The sequence below is a fragment of the Lycorma delicatula genome, chromosome 2 (assembly GCF_047948215.1).
Source record: "Lycorma delicatula isolate Av1 chromosome 2, ASM4794821v1, whole genome shotgun sequence".
NCBI lineage: Eukaryota > Metazoa > Arthropoda > Insecta > Hemiptera > Fulgoridae > Lycorma > Lycorma delicatula.
The window spans coordinates 209771728-209793986 of NC_134456.1; the positions used below are offsets into that span (position 1 = coordinate 209771728).

Here is a 22259-nt window from a genome sequence, read left to right on the forward strand (position 1 = left end):
ATTTATTTACCATCCCTATGAATAAATTCTGACAATTACTTTAAACTTTGTTTTATATATAATCACTATTTTTTTTATTACTATTATTGATGTTGTGGTTGTGATTACTATGATTAATATTTGTTTATTTTGGGGTTCCTCATTAGAGGCAAGGCATTCTAAGACCGAGTCTGGCTGCCTGGGTGGTGCCTTGAGAACAGCATTAGCCAGGCCCAGGGTAACCGCCAAGGTAGTTGGAGGCAATAGCACCCCCCCCCCCCCACGAGTTATGTTAATGCTTAATTGCGGGTCTGACTCTGGGGAAGTCGGGATGAATAGATGGAAAAAAATATATTTGTTCATTATTGGCATTTAATATATAGTTTACTGCTGCCATCATTATGTTCTTAAAGTAATTGTAATTACATAAACATTTTCAATCATTCATCTCTCAATATCCTGATCAAGCTGTGAACATGCGACAATGTGTAAAAACATATTATGGATTCTATTTTTTAAAAAAAGAAAGTATATTCTATTGGCTAGTAACATTAAAATACTAATAATGCAAAACAAAATACAATACTATATACAATACACAATAACTTTCCTTTGTCAATTGCACATTAGTTCAAGAGTTCAGTAACTGAATAAAAAGAGTAATCAGAAAAAACCAATTACACTGCCTTTTTAAACAATGAAAATGATTCATTGGTTCTGATGCCCTTAGGTACATGATTATTAATCTTGAGTAGTAAAGTACTGATAGGTCTGTAAGTAAAATTTCTATTAAAAAAATGATAAGTTACAGTAAACTTGGATTGTTGAAAATTAATCATCTTTTGTTTTTAATAAAAAAAACTAAATTCAGAACAGGAAAAGAGTTCAAGATTTTCTGAACTTTGTCCCTCCATCATTTTCGATTGTAACATCAAAGAAGATTGGATTTTATATCATTTTTTTAGTTCAAAATAACAACAAAATTAAATTATCTAAATAATAAAATTGGCATATTATTTCATATTTAAAATAAGAGGCCAAATGATAGAATTAACTGCTTAAAAATTTTGAGGTGTAACCCTCACCATCTTCCTGTGAGGAAAAAATTTAATTATTATCACCTAGTAAATAGATTACCAATAAACTTAACTGTCATCAACAAAAAACTTATTAAGTAATTTTTATTTTACAATTGTTGTGTAATTAACAGTTTTTTTCATTTTTAATAGTAAATTTTGTTTTTACACAATTTTCACATCAAAAAAGAATTTGGTTTTTGTTTACATTAAATAAGTACTTTTCTGACAAATTTAATAATAATGTTCTGTTCAAAATAAAATTCAAATTTTTCTACCTTTCCTTTGTTTTATTCAACTTATCTTAGACCATTTTGTTCAGAATTAAATTCTTTACTTACTTACTTTTACTTTGTTTAAAAGTTTTATGTGTTTATTACCCATTTAAAAAGTTATTGTACGTCAAACATAAAAAACAGTGTTTTTAACATGCAATTAATTGGTGTTTACCCCACATTTCTCAAAACCTACAGCAGATATGGTTCTGGGATCTATTTTATTCAATTTTTCAGGTCAAAAACCATAATAAATCACTAATTCGGCCCTAAATTAAAATCCTAAAAATTTCATACAACCACATTTCATCAGGATAACTGAAATCAAAGTGCTATCTTTCATTAGCCTAACACGCAAATGAAGCATTATAGGGCACAATATTTATAGGAACTTTTTTCATTATTTTCACAAGGTTATGAAAGTCCAAAGAGAACTTCGTGATACAACCTGTGTATATATAAGAGGTTATCTCAAAAGACAATTTAATTGTTTATTCTGAAAACATTGTAAATATTTTTTATTTCTCTTACACTACATGCCTTATACTACTTCTCTATATAATATCCACATGAATTAGGACATTTATCTTTGCAATACACCAGCTTCAATATACCCTCATCACATTCTTCTGCCGCCAGTCCATTTAGCCACTGGTTAACAGCATTTTTAAGTTCATTGTCACCCATGAATTGCTTACCAGTCAAAAATTCTTTCAATTTCCCAAACAAATGGTAATCGGAAGGAGCTAAGTCCGGACTATATGGTGGGTGATCGTAAATTTCCCACCCAAATATTCTTAGTAAATCATAAGTCAGGTAACACCGTCGATCAGCCACCCACATCATCGATTTTGAATGCCGCACCGTAACTTAAGTATTCACAGCAGACTTCTGCATTTACATTCATTCCATTTGACATGAAATCAACCAGCAGTATGCCAAACCGATCCCAAAAAACTTTGGCCATCACAGTTTGTATCTAAATGGCTGTGGCCTGACCTTTGTTGGTCTGGTTGGTGACTGAGAATGATGCCATTTACTTGATTGTCTTTTTCTCTCTGGCATCTAATATGAAATCCATGTCTCATCGCCAGTAACAACTGAATTAAGGTTGCTACTCATCAACTTTTTCTGTGTAGCACATCAAAAATTCCAAAGCAGATTCCATTTGGACTTTTTTGTGGCTCTCAATGATTTCTCAAGATTTATGATAGACTACTGGAAAAATATCATAACTAAGAAATAACAGTATAAACAGTTAAATGACATTACTATTTACATAATCAAAAATTAAATCTAATTACAATAATTTATCCAAAAAAATAACAATAGATACAAATTTAATTTATAATATCCATACTCAAAGCCATAACTACAAAATTAATAAAAAATTGAGAACATACTAATAACATGAGAATAAAAGTATCGTATCATAAAAACATACATCTTCTACTAGAAATGTCCATTCCTTGTCCTCCAGTTCATGGGAGCGTGGGTCTTTGAAAAGTGTTACAGACACCTGCTTGTTTTCTGGAACCGCCCAAACGGCGAGACCCTTTAAAGGATCTCTCATCATTGGTTCCCACGGTAGAGACTCAGAAACAACTCTCCGGCTTCGTCTTGTCCATACTATACTTAACTTTGTTGGTTTCCTAAGAAAAACAAAAATAAATATTTATTTAATAGATAATAGAATTAAAACACAGTTCTTATTTGTTTTTTTTTTTTTAAATTGGTAACATAAAACTGGTATGACAGCGACTACGAATAACTTTGTGAAAATTATATTAATCTTCTAAAACTTATCTATTGTTTATAAATGCTAAAACAAAACAAAAATATTTTATCCATAATTCCATTAAAAGAATATCAGTACGATTAAGGGAATAGAAATGAAAGAGAGAAAGTTTTGATAAGACTGGATTGATTTATTTATTAGAAGGAAGAGTTTTACACCTCCCTTTTTATTTAACCAGCACAAACAAAAATAAAATTATTTATAAATAAAATTATTGCATAATACTGTAGGTAGTATTCAAGAAAATTCAATAAATAATTAATTAATTATGCTCAAAACAGAAAAAAAGTTCTAAGTTCTTATTCTTCTAGAGACTATCTCATTCACTCTCTTTCTCTAGCTATCTCTCTATCTTTCTCTCTTTCTCTCTCTTTCATTCTAAGTGCACATGCATATGTGTGAATGAGAGAAAGAGACAGAGAAATCTGGCCTAATTTTAAGAAAGTTTAAATATATTTTTTCTAAGATAGTAAACTTTTTACTGTAATGCACTTTTAACAAGTTGCTGACCTTGTATTAAAAATTAAGAATTGGTAACAATGACAGTAGGTTATTTACCCATGTCATTAAAAGATACACAGATTAACCACATACATAGAGATAAAATATACAACAATTTAACCTCAAAATGCAAGTAAAACTTTAATGTAACACACAAAGTGTTTCTCACTGAAAATAACCTTCATTAATATATATATATATATATATATATATTATATATACTGATTCTTACATGATTTTAATATTCTTTTGCCCGACCTAGCTTACAAACACTTACAGGATAAGTAATTATCTTTGCTCTGATGATTCTATTTGAAAAGTACACAGCCTTTTTTCAATACTTTAGTTTATTTATCATGAAAAATAGCTAAATGTAGATTTTCCAGACATTCTTTGACAAAACTGATGTAAATGAAAGAAATTTCTCAATTCCACACAACAGAAGAAGTAATAATATAGATCACGTGAAAAGTAATAAACACAGAAGTAATACACAGTAAGCTTCTTCCAGTGTCTCTGCTTATTTTAAATTAACAGCTGCTACAAGTAATAAATTAAAATTTTCGACTAAAGAAATATTAGAATTATATATGCACCAGCTATATATGTACTAGTTGTACATCTTGGTTAAAGTAATTTAATTTATCCTGTTTTATCTTTCCACTACCTCTAACGATAACATTATAAGAATGATCTCCATGGCGGAATAGTAGCATTTCTGTCTTTCATCTGAGGTTTGGGGTTTGAGTCCTCGTCAGCCATGGCAATTTTTTTCACATGGCAAAATTCATTACCATTCATTATTAGCTGTTATCACCATCAATATCTTTCAATATTACTTCAATATTAAATCATTAATATTGCTTAACTAAATAAATTTAGGAGCTTTACTGTTATAAAAAAAAAACATTGTAGCAGTAATAATTTTAACGATCAAAAATATTGAAACAAAGCCCAGGTAGAAAAAAATGTTGGTGTCTACATATCTATATTTTAAGGATGATAGTTATTTTTCAAAAAAATGTTTGATGTTAAGAAATGCATTACTTTTTTAGCATAATATGCCAGGAAGAAGATTACAATTATGGGTTTAGACAGCATAACTATATTTTTATTTTCTTGAAATTCCTGAATTGCTGCAAAATTTTCATGACAAAGGTATTTTAATGATTCATTTTCATCAAGTTACATTAAATTCACAATTATTTTAAAAAAATGAAATGATGGACAGTAATTGTTTCTAAAGTTCAAATCTTAGTAAAGGCAGTTACTTCTACACGGATTTGAATACTAGACTGTGGATACTAGAGTTCTTTGGTGGTTGAGTTTCAATTAATCACACATCCCAGGAATGGTCGACTTGAGATTGTACTAGACTACATTTCATTTACATTCATACATATCATCCTCATTCATGCTCTGAAGTAAAACCTTATGGTGGTTCTGGAGGCTAAACAGAAAAAGAAAAGGTAAGTACGAGTGGACAGTAATTGTAATTTTTCCAAAGTAGATTAATCAAAGTTATTTATTCATGAAAAGTAAACAAACAAATTTATTTATATTCAGGTTTTTTTTTATTTCAAGTATTAATAATTAATATCTTAAAACAAAAAAAAAACAAGGAACAGCAAATAATGTACTGGGTAACTGATAAAGAATGAACCAAAATTTTTGACTGAGAATTCTATGAGTATGTACTACAATAAATGCTGTGTATATATTACAAATAAAATATATATCATTTTTACGCATGAGGGTCCGTCAAACATAAACCGATTTTTTGTCTTCATTACTCATGTACAAACACGGGTGGACTGGAAGGATGGGATACTGACTGCGGAGATATAAAATATAGGGAAGGGATGGGCACTCCACCAGCATCAGAATTCGCATCTCTCTGGTCAGTAGCATGCGAGACCAAGAGGTCCCACTGCCAGCTGTGCAATCTACTACCATTTACTTTATCATGAATATAGGCATCAAGCCATCAAAATTTTGACTAGACTGCATGCACAGTTCAGGGTTATGGCATTGTACTGAGCCCGAATCTACAACTGGGTCAGAAAATTAAAAGGAGAGTGGGTAGTGTAGAAAATAAAAATAACAATAATTATTCAAGGATAAGTCAACCTTAACACTGACAACATCTGATCAACCCATCAACTCATTGAAAAATTCTAGATCTTATGTTTGATGAAATCCCTTCAGAAGTGGGTATCAGTCATGGAAGTACCCATTCCATTATCACAAAGCACCTCGGGTTCCCCAAAGTCTGTGGGTGGTTAAGTTCCAAAACTTTTGACCCAAAATCAGAAATAGACCTAACAAGAAATTTTCCAAAGGCTCCTGAATTGATTTCAACAAGAAGCAAACAGATTTTTGCTCATGGGTTCGAAGTAGTCGCATGTGATAAGACATGGATCCATCACTTCACTCCTGTGTTGTAATCAGCATGAAGTAGCGTAGGAGTGAGACCACTCCTGTGCCACTTAGAGATGAAAATGCCTTTGTCAGCTGGAAAAGTCCTCCCAACCATCTTTTGAGCCTGGAAAAACATACTGCTCATTGATTCTCTTCACAAACATTGCATAACGAATGCTGTGGACTACTGCCAGCTCTTCAACAAAGTAAAACCTGTCTGGAGGAAAATTGGCATCGCCAACCATCACAGAACAATTCTCCTTCACAACAACGCCAGGCTTCATACAGCCTAGCAGTCTATATAAACTGAATGAAATTTATTAAAAACCTTAGAATAACCCCTAAAAAATGTAGATTTATCATCCCTTTGTTTTGTTTGGGCCATTGAAGCACTGGAAAACATCAATTCCAGAGTATCTACAAAGTATTGGAGTTTGTGCCTAATTAGTTTGTACCATGTCCTTAAACCTTTTATGAAGAAGGAATCCACATGCTCCTCACACATTAGGAAAAAATGTGTAGAACTTCAGGGAGATAACACAGAAAAACAATAAATATGTTTTGATTGTAAATATAAATATGATTGTAAATCATTGTTATATAAGCTACAACTTATCAAGGTCAAGGGAAAAAAAAAAATGCGCCACATATTTTAAGATGTAAAGTTGTGTGTATTTAGCAAAAAAACAAATTTATTTATATAAGAAAAATCAAGAATGTATTACAAAATAAGTACTACTTCTTATACTATCTTCCATTATACATTCCACTATACTGTTCAGTCCTTGATTTAAATCTAAATATGTTGTTTCTCAAGAATCATCTATTCATAATATGACATTAATAAATTAAACACTATTATAAACTAGGTTACAAAAAATTCTAAAAAGTATCTCATACTCTAATGAAACAAAATATAGCTGAATTACCCCCAAAAAATATGTCCAGTTATATCAACAGTTTTTTTCTAAAAAATAGAAATTATTATGAAAAAAAATAATAAGCTGCATGATTTGTTTTTTCTGAAAATATAGTAAAAAAAAAAATATGTCAGTTTTCTAATAAGGGGTATACAAAAAAGAACGTCGGGGTTTTAAACCTATTTAATATCTCTTAACTTTGACTTACAGTATTAAAACGCAAATAACAGAGTAACTTTTACAGCTTTTCTGACAGATGTTCAATTTAACCACCTTTCATTACAAGGCACACATCTAACCATGAGAGGACAGTTCTCCAATATTTTAATCAGAATGTCTGGAGTAATGCAACAGACAGCTCCTTCAATTCTGCACCTCAATTCGGGTAGATCAATAGGAGACAGAGGCACATAATAAAATAAAAAAACTTATAAAATAAACTTTAAAACATAATAAACTTGTAAAAAAACATAATAAAATAAACTTTATAAAATCCTAAAGGAAAAAATCACAACAGGGTCAGATCAGGAGCATTATATAAGGTCTCTGCAAACAAGTTATATCATGGAATCCATGCCAACTGATCCAGTGGTTGGGGAATATGGCATTCAATCAATTTCATACATTCTTATGCCCATGAATAGAGATACACAATCTTGTTGCCAAATAACATTTTCTGACCATCTTGCACTGAAGGAAAGTCACATATGCAGCATATCCAAATAAGCAGATCCTATTACTCTTGTTTCAGCACAAAATTGCCTTCAGGATGTTGAACAGAAAACATTTAGTTTTGAGGAGTTTCTTTTCTGCATGCAAGAAATCATGGACACTTTCTGATCCCCATATACAAACATTATGCATTAACTATTTATTCAACTAAGTTGAAATGTTGATTTATTATGTAACAATACAATCAAGAAAATTATTATCTTCATCCTACATTTTATTGCGAAGTCGACACCACAGCGTAGTCAATACATTTCAAATCCTGTACAGCTGTACAGGCATGTACAGCAGTAAACAGTATGGACACATAAAGCGTTTCCTTAGAATATTCCACACTGTCATCACCTGCAATGCTAGTTCGCAGCCAGACTTTTTAACAGATATGTAGGACTATGCAGAAACCCCGAAATCCAAATTTTTTTCAGATACCCTCAATCATATCGTACGCTTCCCTTTACAAAGATATCCCCACTCGTTTCAAACTGATTATGCCATCGACAAATGTTACTGTCACTTGAAGCATCCCAATTAACCTTTTTATAAAACACACTTTTAACAGTAACTACAGATTCACATTTAGCAAACTGCAAAACACAGAAGGAATTCTTTTCAGGAGACACCATCTTTGCTAGTGGTGCTGTCAAGCAGAAAGATAAGGAATAAATCTATAGCCATGCGCACAAAAAACTGTCCTTTTTGTCATTTGATTCTTGTCTTAAATCATCACTGTACACCTAATCCAAGAGATATTTATAACAAATTAAAATCCCGGTATTCACATTTAACAAATTAGATTGTAATGCTGCAAATGGTTTCATGCTGTTACTGAGTTTCAACCAACACTACAAAATTTATTTGCAGAAAAAAAATGAATGATAAGAAAAAGTGTAAGACTTCTCTAAAATATACAGTACTTGTAGGTTGGAAATAATTTTTTTGTGTGAAAAGAAACGCAAAAAAAAATATTTCACATGATTATATGTCATAGTACTGCTGATGCTCTCAAAAACCACATTTTATGAAATGAGATTTTTTTAAGGAACATGATTTAACATGATGAACTTTATAACTTCAAAAACAATTTATTTTATAAAACATGTCATCACAAACACTGGAAACCTAATATTGTTTATTTCAATAAACCAAGGTCATTCAAATACATGATCACCCAATTACAAGTTTTATAACTAAAACTGAGCAACAAAAACACAATAAAAAACAATAAAGCAAAGAATATTAACATGAGGAAAAAATGTTAATAAAACCTAAATTAAACCAAAAATAACAATGAAGACCCTCATTCACAATGAAATCCACAAATTACTTGTGATTTACAACAAGACTCAAAGATTAAAAAAATAAAATAAGCAACACAAAAATGTTAATAAAGATGTAACAGGCTCTCCTTCATAATAAGTTATTATAAAATTAATAACTTAAAATGTTTAAATGCAATGCTTAAATCTAAAATTGAAGTTAGTTCTTTTAAGTGGTTCTTTTCACTTTAGCTGTAAGCTTTTGGTTTTACTGAAACCCCTGTAGTAGAGTAAAGTTTCATTATTTCTGAAGCCTACTTTGTTGCAGTTCTTCTATAAATACACTGAACACACAACTGAATTATTAAAAATAGCTTAGCAATATCATATCAAGATTTACAATTACACAATAAATATAGCAGTTTATTATTTTATTATAACATTTCTACAATAGTTAAAGGAAAACATTTCTCTGAAATTAGTGTGCCTAAATTAATTTGTATAACCTTGTTTATATATATATATATATATGTATGTCTGTGTGTGTGTGTGTGTGTGCGCGCGCGCGCGCGCATGTGTGATTAAATTATTTTTCAAAATATTTATTTCATTCCTCGTATCTTATTATTATTTTATTTATTATTTCCTCTTATTCCCAGAAATGAGAAAAACAAAGGATGTACTAATGTTTACATAAAACTGTTTTTAACTAATCTTAAATATACTATCTGAGTACAGGAAAACATTTTATTTATTCACAGAGCTTTCTTATAAAGATGAATAAATGAATTAATAAAATTTTTCAGACGGACACTCTGTGTCAGCTGTCACTGTACATAATCAACTTGAGCAAAAAAATTAACAACTTTCTTGTGCCAGATCCTTTAGAAAAATTAATTTAAAAACACTATGTGGTTAAACACTGATGCTTGCTTGAAAAAATATTTTACTCCATAAATTTTTTTTTTTTTACACTGAAGCTGTAACAGATGGTAAAGTAACAATAAAACAGATTTAGTCTATTATAAGATTAGTAATATATAATCATTTTTCGTTGCAAATAACTACATCTTTGAATTTATCATTAAACAAGATGAAAATAAATAAAGTGCTTCAGTGTTAAGTAAATTATAGTTTGGTGAAAAATGGAAAAATGAGATCAGCAAGATATTAATAAATCAAAAATACGTCATAAAAAATGGAAGATTTTAATTTATGTTTTAATTTTAATAAGAATGAATAAATAAGAGATTTATAACAGTTCAATACATCAAAAGCAAAAGTAATTTTTATATCTCTGAGCAAGACAATTTTTGTTCAGCTATCAAAGATAATAAATTCTGGAAATTACAAATTAAATACACAACTACAGTAATCTCATCTCTGGTTATTCCAAGTAAATCAATTAATTTAATAAAATAAATGCAATTAATAAGCATGTAATTCTCAGTAAGAATAAAATTATATGAGTTTTTGTTAATTATTTTGTTGAAGATAAGCAATTTACCTATTTTAAGTCATTTGAAGATGAAGCTAAATTGCTTCCTGTTTCTCTTAATTAACATCAAGTAACTGAAATGATTTTATTGAAGACTGTCAGATGAATATAAATCTTAAAATTTACTCTACGCTAACCATATGTGTATGTTATCTTTTCCTTTTATTCTACTACATTCATGAACAAACACTGCTTGCTTTAATTCTTCCAATAACTCTTCCTGAAATACTCTTGGGACATCCTTAAATTTATTTCCTATGTCATCTTTCATCGCTCTGACAATATTCCTTTTTCATGGTCTTCCTCTTGGGTATCTTCCCTCTGATTTATTCTCTTCAATTTTCCATCCTCAACACACACGCAAATCAACTCTGTCTACTTTGTTCTGATTTTTTAATTTTAAGCTAACCTAATAGCCTCACTATATCTTCTTTGCTTTGCTTACTTTACTTTTTTTAAAATTTAGTTTTTGCAGCCTGAATTTTTTCTTGTTCTTTAGCTGTGGTCTCCCATCTATGTGCACTGTAAGTCAAAATCAGCAAATGATATAACTTACATATCACCTTCATGATACCTCTTTACATTTCTTTAGTGCAACACTATTTTACAGCAAGCTCTTCACAACCTGAAAAACCCACAAACTGTCAGATTGTCCTTCCCCCTTCTGAATCTAGTCTTTCATTTTCTCACTTCCTAAATACAAAAATACCCAAAATTTAAATATAACTAAATCATTTTTCCCTAATTTAATGATGTTTCTTTCTGCTCTCACCCCTCAAAACTAGAACCATTGTCTTGCTCACCTCCTTACTTATTCTCATTCTTCTCTAATTTTATATTCTATAGATCTAGTCGCTCCTGCTCTTCCCCCTTGCTTATTCGATGTACAATATTGTCTTGATAATCGTTGAAAATTTATTTCTTTGACAATTTACTTCCTCTAGTGTATTTTACAAACAAAATTTCAATTCACAAGAACTGAGGCTGTAAAATTTGCATTTCTTGTAAAAAAAAAAAAATTTTGTAAATCGCTATCAGGTACTGCTTCCTCTTCAGGTAAAATTTTTTTATGTCGATTCAAAACAAAAATTAAAGCCCAAAGTATTTGTAACTATTTTATAGTAAACCCTGCTACTCAAAAAGAAAAGAATAACTAAATTTGCTCTACTCTTCTTTACGAATATATTCTGGTTGATATCAGTCCTTCTAGTTCTAGTACAATAATATATAATAATGCTTCGCTTGTAATGTAAGCACAATGCAACACACATATGTAAGACAATTTCTACAGAACTATCTTTCAAAATACATAAAAAAGACAAACCCTTTAAAAAAGCAAATTCAATGTTAAAACTTACATTTAAAATACTGGTCTTAATAAAATAAAAAAATTGGAAGCTGATAATACAACACAAAATATTTCTATCTGCAATAAAAAACAAAAAAAAAGGAATTTTTAGGAATAAAAACATATTAGGTTATTACCACCCATTATACCTTATAAATAAATAAAAATATAACCGCTGTAAGAAAAAGAAAACTAAGTAATCAAGGATTTATTGTACAAGTCGTCAACTGACATAGAAGAAAGTTCAAAAGAATACTACTAAGGGTACAAGGAATAAATGAAAAAAAAAGGATAATGAATTTAATAATTAAGAAATACATTTAAAATAAAATGATTTTAAGTGGCAAGCGGTTAGAAGAACTAGACTGTACGTCATTTTAAAACACATATGAGACGAATAAATATGTATATAAATAAACACAAACAAAAAGGGAATTTCTAATGAAGACTTATCTTTCTGCCTTGAAACAAGATAACAGTATTTTCTTAAGAAGATTATCATAAATCAATAAAACTACAATAATAAATGCAACAAATCAATAAATAAATAAACAAAAAAGTATGAGAACTACCACAAAAAAAATATTAAAAAAAAATTAAATTACCATTTAGAAGTCGTATCCAATGTAACTTGATGATATGAAACGGTAAATTGAAATTTTGCAGCGCGTTTGTTAACTCTCTGCAAACGTTTCCAAACAGAAGTCATCTTTTGGTGAATACAGCACCTTTTTTAACGAGATCTGTAATTCAATAAACAAGTGTTTACATTATACATATAAAAACCTATTTTTTTTTTAACACAGAATAAAATTACATAAAAGTACAATGAAACAGGAAACGAGCGTTATCAAATGCAGTAGACTCAATTCCTGGTTATTCTTCATAAAGATGAAAAATAATCTCAAAGGTCAAAATATTTAAGTCAATATTGGATTTTACCAAAAATAAAATAACTAGATTAGTTTCACTTATCTTAAAAATAAAAATAAAAATGGATAAAATGTGCCCTTGGATTAAACATTAATGTTATTTAATACAACATTTTTCAGTACAAATTTAACATTCATAAAAATTAGTACATGCCATCCAATTAAATGATTTTTAATGCAGACAAACTTTAATGAAATCTAATAAATAATTTGTATCCAATAATTCATTAAAAAAGCTGCCAAAGAGTCATATAACTTTCCTGGCTTTGTCCCAGACAGATTTTAATTCCAAATATGTCACAGGGTTTTTAAATATTGACTTTTAATTAAGCAATATTTAGAATATATGTGAAAAAAATCAAAATATTCGGATAAAATAATTATTTCCAATTTGAACCCCCTTGATCAAATGACTTTTTTAAGCAGCAGTATTAAAGGTAAAATTGCTAAAAACAAAAATCAAAATTATTAGTAAAAAATTGTTCTGTTCTAATCGACCTCCTTCACCAAGTGATGTTTTTATCATCAATATTAGAATGTAATAAGAGTAATTTGCTAAGAAAAAAGAAAACATCTCATTTCACCCACTGCTTGACCAGCTACTTCAGTTCAAACAAATCTTTATAATTCTATTAAAAACATTTTTATTATCTTTATTAACAAAGGGTTATCATAAAAGAATGGTGCGGTTTCAGTAATTCATAGGAAGATTATAGGGAAATTTCTAGATTTTATATTGGTATCCCTGAAAGCCTCCAACCCAAAAGTTTGTTTATCAGCAGTTGTAACCACAACGTCAGTTCTTGTATTGTTGTTGCGGTGAGTTTAGTGAGTTACTATGTTCTCGGATAAAGACATAACAAAGTGTGTTTTATTGATGGCCGAATTAAAATCCGTAATTTTAGTTCAACGTGCGTTTCGACGTGAATTCGGAAGAGATCCACCACACAAAAATAACATAACACGTCGGTTCAAACAATTCGGAGAAACCGGATCGGTTAAGAAACACAAATCAACCGGCAGACCAAGTGTACCAGACGAAACGGTTGAACTAATTAGACAATCGGCAATTAGAAGTCCTGGGAAGTCCATTCCAAGCGTTGGGATGGCTTCGAATTAGGTATTCCAAAATCAACAGTTCACAAAGTTTTACCTAAAAAACTGAAATTACACGCTTATAAAATCCAGATGCTGCAGGAGTTGAAACCCGATGATGGTGTAAAACGTTACAATTTCATTGTTGAAATGTTGGACAGAATAAATGAAAACGAATCATTTTTAGATGATGTAATTTTTACAGACGAAGCTACATTCCATGCGAATGGATGTGTTACAGACACAATTCACGAATACGGGGCTCTGAAAACCCACACGCAATTATTGAGAAACAACGCGATTCGTCTAAAGTTAATGTTTGGTGTGGTGCGATGAAAAATCGTGTAATAGGGCCTTTCTTCTTTGCTGAAAAAACAATTAATGGAGTTGCGTATCTTGACATGTTAACCGATTATTGCTTTCCTCAGTTGGATGAACTCGAAAACAGTCATCAACTTCATTTTCAACAAGATGGTGCTCCCCCGCACTTCAATACATCGGTCACGGACGCTTTGAACGAAAAATTTGGAGATCGATGGATAGGCCGGCAAGGACCCGTACTTTGGCATCCAAGGAGACCTGACACCTTGCGATTTTTTCTTGTGGGGGTACATCAAAAGCGTTGTTTATACACAAAAAATTCGCGACCTAAACCGCTTAAAAAACAGGATTAATGAAGCGATGACAACCGTTAACGAAGAAATGTTAACTAATGTTTGGAGAGAAGTTAAGTATCGTTTGGACATTTGTCGAGCAACTAAGGGCGCACATATTGAAATTTATTAATTATGTAAAAAAATGTTTGAGACGACAAATTTGGAAAATAAAAAACATAAACTGTAAGTAATTCTGTTTTAATTTAAACCATGTTCAAAACCGCACCATTCTTTTACGATAACCCTGTACTATATACTGATACACTTTCAATCTTGAAAATTAAAGTTAAAAACAATTTTTAAATACAAGTCAGTCCCATTCAGCACTCTTTGTTTTTAGGGGTTTAAAAGTTCAATAATTATTTACTTTAATAACTCGGCTGATCCAATAAATATAGCAAGGCTAACAAGAATTATAATTACTAAAAGATAATAAGGATGTTGTGATGCTTTGTCTGATGGGATCAAAAACCAGGCCAAAGCTGGGATATATTTATATAGTCAAATTTCACCTTTTTTTGGTCAACAGGTTTTTAAGTATGCGGTAAGAACTGCACGAAATAATGTTTAATATCTCCCCACCCCAAAATCCAATCCACTTAAAAATCTTATCGCTTTAAATAAGTTAATTTATAATTAAGACTTTTTAATTTGACTTGAAACTATTTGACTTTATGGCAGCTATTATTTCCACTTAGAGCTATGCTGCTGCTGAAGCGGTAGAGCTATAACCAAGGTAGTAAAAGTAATTTAACTGCCCTAAATGCAATGCTTACAAAACCAAAAAAAAAATTACTTTAACATATTTAAGTAACTACGAAAAATGTTCATAATACATTATAAATAAAATTAGCAGGTCTGGACCCCTGCTGTGTTCATATCCTCACTGGTTTTCAGAATAATTCTGATAAATAACAACTAAAGTATACAGACTTTACAAATATTCGAAAAAATAAATTACAAAAGACAGTAAACTATAATAAGTAAAGTAAGCGGATTTTTAACGAGGAAATCTTCAACCCCAAGGGGATAGGGGCTCAATCTGCGGCTTAAAACCTTCCCTGGGATAACACTAATGTATCCTGAAAATCTGAAAGCAATCAGTCGGATGGTTCTCACATGATGTTGTTACAAACAGACAGACAGAATCCGCCACAAACTTTTACGTTAATATATTAGAAGATAATATTAAGATATATATATAATATATAATATTAAGATAAGATCAAAATTGACTGTTCGATATAAAATTAAAAAGTAAGAATATTTTGCATATGTAAAACATTCTTTATTACGTACGTATAGAATAAATAGCAAAAGTATCATTACTGAAATAAAATGTCATACACAGCTTCAAAAAATACTTTTTAAATATAAATATATTTTTAATCGATGAACGTTTTTAGTTTACACTCCTTTACCGACGTGTTTTAAAAGGCAAAATAATACAAAAAACATCATTTAATAAAAACCTGTTTAAAATTTCACGTTATAATATCAGAAATCAATTAATCAAATACAAATATAGATCTTTGTAGAATGCTGCAGACATTTGATACTTATCGCATACATAAATTTATCAAATTAACATTATCAAACCGAACACTATTATTAAGAATACAACTAAAAATATATATACTGAACACCTTCACTCCCATTTTTCAGCAATATAAACAGCATTATCGAATCGATAATGCAATAAACAAAATACTAAGCCGCTACTATCAAATCCAACACCGATTCATGTCTAACATATTTCATTAAAGATTTCTGACTAGATCAAAAACAGTACTAAAATAATGTAGAGACTTTTAGAGATGAAAATTTTACGCAACAAGGTTTAGGTGTACCTTAAATATCCATGAAATCACTAAAACAGATATATATTTTTTGCCTCTTTATAAATTATGAAAATTAAATATTAATTTTATAACATTTCAAAAGATACTTTTTTATTACAAAAATTTACTATTAACATCATACACACCACCTACCTCCAATGATAAGCAAAAATTTAAAATCTAACTGTACAAATAAAAACAAATCGGACGAATAATGAATAATTCTTACACTAATAATCTAATAAAACTTCTACATATACAAACTGTATAAAAAAAAACCGTTTCAAGTAATAAATTTTAAAACAAGAGTCAATGAGGAGAAAGATGTATGATAACTCTTACATCAAATGATCATCAAACCCTGAAAAGAATGTAGAAAAACAGATACAAGTGAATTAAAATTAAAACAGTTTCATTAAAAATCACATTAAATATTTTTTATTCCAAATAAAATAAACTGACCGATCAAAATCACTAGATAATCTCATTAAAATCCAAACAAACATAATAAAGAAGATTCAGACTAAAGTAAAGTTGTGCGACCGTGCACACACAGAAGAAATATAGAATAATATTTACGATCATGCGAACCAGTAAAACAGAATAATCAAAATTATTTATGTATTAAAGGTCAATTCTTCAAATCAAGAAGACTAATACTCTATTCACAAATATTGACAAGAAAAATTATTATCATTTACAAATACTACAATACATACTCGTATATATTAGTACATTCCTGATTATCCAGAACAAACAGGGGATAAAATCCACAAAAGTACGTACAAAATCACACTGAATTAACAAAATGTATACAAATGTATGCAGCTTAAATTATATTAAAAGTGTGTGTGAGTTTTATGAGTTATGTGTGTGTGTGCGTGCGCGCGCCTATGTGTACATCATGAATAGTATTAAGCAAATTCTAATCCATTTAAAAAAATTTGTAACTTAAAATTAAAGAGAAAAAACAATAAAATTCTGGTGGCATAAATACATAGAAAATAATAAAATCTTTAAAAATTATTTCAGTCTGTATCTTTCTCAAATAGATTTCTGTTCTAAATAGGATGGTAAATTCCTTTTTTAAATGAATCACTACTTGTTTTAATCATTATATATATATATATATATATATATATATATATATATATAAAACAAGAACTATTCTGAATGTTCTCAGCCTAACAAAGGAAAATTTTTCAGAATGTATTTTTTCAATGCAATTGTCTTTCTTACAATTTTCGTACATTTTGGTGATAATTTCCTATTATCGGTTCTACAAGTCAAGGACACAATACGGCGAAATCAAAACATAATAGTCTACGAAACAAACTGCGGTTTAATTAAGCGCATGACGTATCTGAATACACACAAATATAGGATGCGAATTAGGATATTAAGATGAAGTTTAAGTTGCCGCGTGACGTACTATTTTTCTAAAAATAGAATGAATTTCGCAAGGTAAATTCAAGTCTACGTTAGCATTTTGAATTACACCTTTAGTTTTGAAGTTACCGCCATAAAATGCGTTAATATTATAAAAAGTCGTAATGGATATATTATTTTTGGTCCGATAAAATTTTAACATGAATCTAACCGTTAAAAAACTTATTTGGAAATTCATAAAAATTCTAACTTTAAAAAAACTGATAATTTTTCGTGCGATGAGTTGTGTGCGTGCGCACGCACCTATGTGTACATCATGAATAGTATTAAGCAAATTCTAATCCTTTTAAAAAAAAATTTGCAACTTAAAATTAAAGGGAAAAATAAAATAAACTCATTTAACCGGCGAAGTGTCTGGTACCCGCACTCAATACATCAGAATAGTTATTTTCGTTTACACGTCTAATGTAATATAGGCGTTTCTTACCCGACATTCCGATGAATGTCAAAAAATGCTCTTCTAGAAACTTTTCAAATGTAAGTAATTACAATTAAAAAATTCCGGCAGAAATTTGAATTTATTTTAAAGAAATTTTGAACTTATTATTTATTGAAGAAAGCTGAATTTATATTCTGCCGAAAAACGGTTCAAATCGGATGATAAGGACACGCATTAGAATTTATTTATTTTCTGACATATCCAATGTCGACATATGTCGGGCATTAAAAAATTCAACTATACTACATGTTTACTACGCGTCCTCATCCTAAATTGGAGTTTCATGTTTTGAATACTACATGACTTCTTTCATTTACTCGATTTGAAGTTAGCCTAGTTTCGATTCTACGTATAATCTGAAAAAATAATTACACTTTACGGTACAACAGAAACGACATTTTTACTCAGTTTTATACGGCTATCTTTATGAAACCAGTTTAACGAGGCCGATTACGTTCATTAAGATTTACTTTTTTTATTAAAAAAAAAAAAATCAAGGTGGAGACAGTAAGGATTATTTTTTTAAAGTTAATTAGTACTTACATAAAAGTAACACTCACGTAGTAGTTTTATACATACACAATTTCTTTCTTGCCAAATTAAGGTCGATTTCAGATGTTTAGATTCGCAACATAACATTTCAGTTTCGGTCTAACACACTTAAAATTACATAACGATATATTAAGCGTACTTGATCGCGCGTTCTTTATATACCACGCGTCAAGATTTTCCCGCATCCAGCAACCAAATTATACACCAGCTTTATTACTTTTTTTAGAAACAAACTTTATATATTTTTGTCATTAACTGCCCGAAAATGATAAAGAAAACGATTTTGCATCCTTCCGGCAGCTGAAGTTTTACGTAAATTTATTAGTTAACGAGAAGTAGTAAGTTAAATTACTGTTTTAATAGAAAACAATTTTCTGTAATTACTATTTATTATAAGGGGTGCCGCCGTTAAATCTCTAAAAAAACGACAAATGAAATCTACTTTTAAAAAAGTCGAAAAGACAATTTTGTAACGAATTTACTGAACGCATAAGATGAGGTGATAAGCGGATAACTTTCCGCGTCACAATTAATGATTTATATGTTTGAAGTAAATTGTAGAAAAAATTCTAAACATATTTTCCGTGAAAAAAAAATTATTAAAATTAAAACAACCCGTTGCAGAATCACAGTTAAATAAACGTAGAAAAATATTCATTAGTAAAAGTACAATATGTACGGTAATCTTGTGACATCTTAGGTTTTTGGTTGTCAAAAATCGTATTTATTAATTTCCGTTTGCCGCTTTCCTACACGGATGTGTGAAATGTAATAGTAAGATTCGCTTGTTAACCGAGTTATTCTTTTATTTTCAAATAAATCAATATGTACTCTAAACGTCATACTTAATTTTGCTGTAGCGACTTTCTATGATGAATTACTGTAAAAACTTGGCTTCTAACTCATTAATAGCTATAAGATAAATTCTGCAACGCGTTAAGTTAATAAACTGAGCGCGATTTCAAAAAAAAGAAATGCGACCGTTAAAATTTTACGAATTTAAAACTAAGTTTTGACACGAATATCATAAAGTTTTGACAATAATGCCCGTTACGCGTTGTAAATTTCAATAAATAATTGTAGTGTTTTTATACGTTAATATTACTGACATTACAAATTAGAATTTTTATCTTACAACGATACTTCCGCTTTAAAACCGAATCTGTATCGTTCGAATCTCATCATCGACCGTAAAAATCCAACATTTATAGTTTTTAGTAACCGAGAGAGCGATTATTTTTTCTTAGTTAATTATAATAATTATTATAATACGACGTTAGCACAATCCAATTTTAATTAAACGTTAAATGTTAATTACCGATTAATGAAAAAAGGTAAAAAAAAAAGAAAAGAGTTTCATGTTGGTGATAGTATTTCTTCCACATGTTGTCACGTCTAAAATAGAAAATCCGGACGAACTCTATACGGTGACGGTAAGAAAATAACTTAAAAAACAAATGTGCGACTAGGTGTCTGCTTTGAAGAACACCCTCCGTAACGCTTAGGAAAATAAGAACGGACAATAAACAGGGTTCGAAACGAAGCAAAATAATATGCAGCTTCTACATACCGTATAAATCGGTATATCAAACAGACCAATCAGTAAAGAATACAAAAAAAATAATAAACATGTAAAACAGTTACGATTTAAACGTCATCAGACACCGAATATTTACTTTTCGGTTGTAGTACCCTCCTAAGAAAACCGCTACACGTTTTCGACAAAATAAACTTTAAGTTGAATAAAGACGATTTACGGAATCGTTTTAAAAATATGGACAAAACGACGATTCAAATTAAAAGTATAGCTACAATATTTTTAAGGTCAAAACACGAGGTAATAATTAAATCGTTAAAAAATACAGTAAAGGAATAGTTTACGTTTACGTAGAGGAACCAAACCGGTTAACAAATTTCCGTACATTAATTTTTTTTCTAACATTTCCGGAAAAAAAAATAACCGAATTAATTATGTCGTACGTAAAATATGTTTCGCGTATTAATAATATTAGAACGCATAAATTTCAAGACGTCGCTTGCATAAAATGCAAGCGACGCAGATTATTATTATTACGTGGTCGGTAACCGCATACAGTTATTTGTTTATTTCATTCTAAGTCGAGTACGAGCTGTGCCAGAAAATTTAACGATCGCATATTTTTATTTTTTAAATACCATTATTTATTGCGTTATTTACTGCATAAAAACACATAATTTTACGTTTTGCATAATTATAAGCTGTACCGATTTGGACGTAAAAATCAAAAGTTTGAAAGCGATCAACATATAAGTTACCGTCGAAAACTAAATGTAAGATACATTTACATAAAAAAAAAAGAAGAATAACTTCACCGACAAAAGAAATAACTTTGTTATATTTCATGCATGCGTAAAGCCAAAATACCAAACATCAATAAACGTAAAGTTTACTACAAAGAACCTCAGATTGTTCAAACGCTAAGATCTCTCTTGCGCTAATAACCATTAACTAATAATAACTAACGCTAATAAAATGTTTTCGCAGCAAATTATGTTACTTGAAATATATTTAATCGAAAAAATGTTTATAATTTTTATAGTATAGTACTTTGCTTTGACGATCGAAAAGTTTTCCGTTTACTGACTTATCATATTCACTCATTCATTCCGAAATCGTCCTTCGTTCAGCTTTTTAAAAAATACTATATAATGAATTTATATTTAAAAATAACTATATTTTATATATAGTTTAAGAGATACTAAAGAGACACCCTCAAAAAAATTACAATGATCTAACGAACAGATGTTGAAATCAGAAAATTATAAATTATTTTATTCTTTATAAAAACAATAATTTAACTACTCTCGTTGACGAATAAATCAGTGTAAAACTTAACGAAATTAAAAGGATGTACAATCTTTTTTTTTTTTTTTTTTTTTTAATTTTCAGGAAATAAATGAAATTATGTAAAATTTTCTACGTTTCTAAAACGTAGAAAAACGTTTTCTTTTTTACGTTTCTAAAACGGTAAAAAAGTTGTATTTTGTAACTCCGCGTTGGTCGATCTTGACTTAGACAAGTCGTACGTGGAAATCTGCCCCGATTGAAACTTACTACTTTTGATTAAATATGTACGATCTCTTTTGGAAGAAATATCTCTAAGAAACGATATATAAAATGTATTTTTAAAAAAGCTGAACGAAGGACAATTTTGGAATGAATTTGAGTGAATTTGCTGAAGGCGATAAAATATATATACGTAAAAATTTCCGCGTTGTTTTAAATTTCTTCACGACCTTTCAAATTTGATAAATTACTTTAAAAAAAATAACAAAAAAAACTCTCTTACTTAGTTTATTACAGATCGAGAAATATATAATTAGACTTTTTAATATTAATTATTATTCGTCACGGTGTTTTAAGCGATCTGTTGATCCTACAACTACTAATGTTTACAACTTTACATTTATTTATTTTTTTTTTAGTCTTTTATTAAGACAAAACATCTCCGCAG

General features: G+C 29.6%; 1 protein-coding gene across 7 annotated transcripts in view; it reads right to left on the reverse strand.

Annotated features, from left to right (window-relative positions):
• The window catches only part of Ehbp1 (Eps15 homology domain containing protein-binding protein 1), a 164322-nt gene that overhangs the window by 103151 nt on the left and 38912 nt on the right, over nt 1–22259 (reverse strand). For all 7 annotated transcript variants that reach the window (XR_012755234.1, XM_075357124.1, XM_075357125.1 and 4 more), the window contains 2 exons: nt 12407–12544; nt 2775–2982 (listed from right to left, as the gene is read on the reverse strand). Coding sequence is in view for 6 of the 7 variants with exons in the window: in XM_075357124.1 (XP_075213239.1) it covers nt 2775–2982; nt 12407–12510 (312 nt within the window). In the remaining variant the exon portion in view is untranslated. The remainder of the gene's footprint in view (nt 1–2774; nt 2983–12406; nt 12545–22259) is intronic.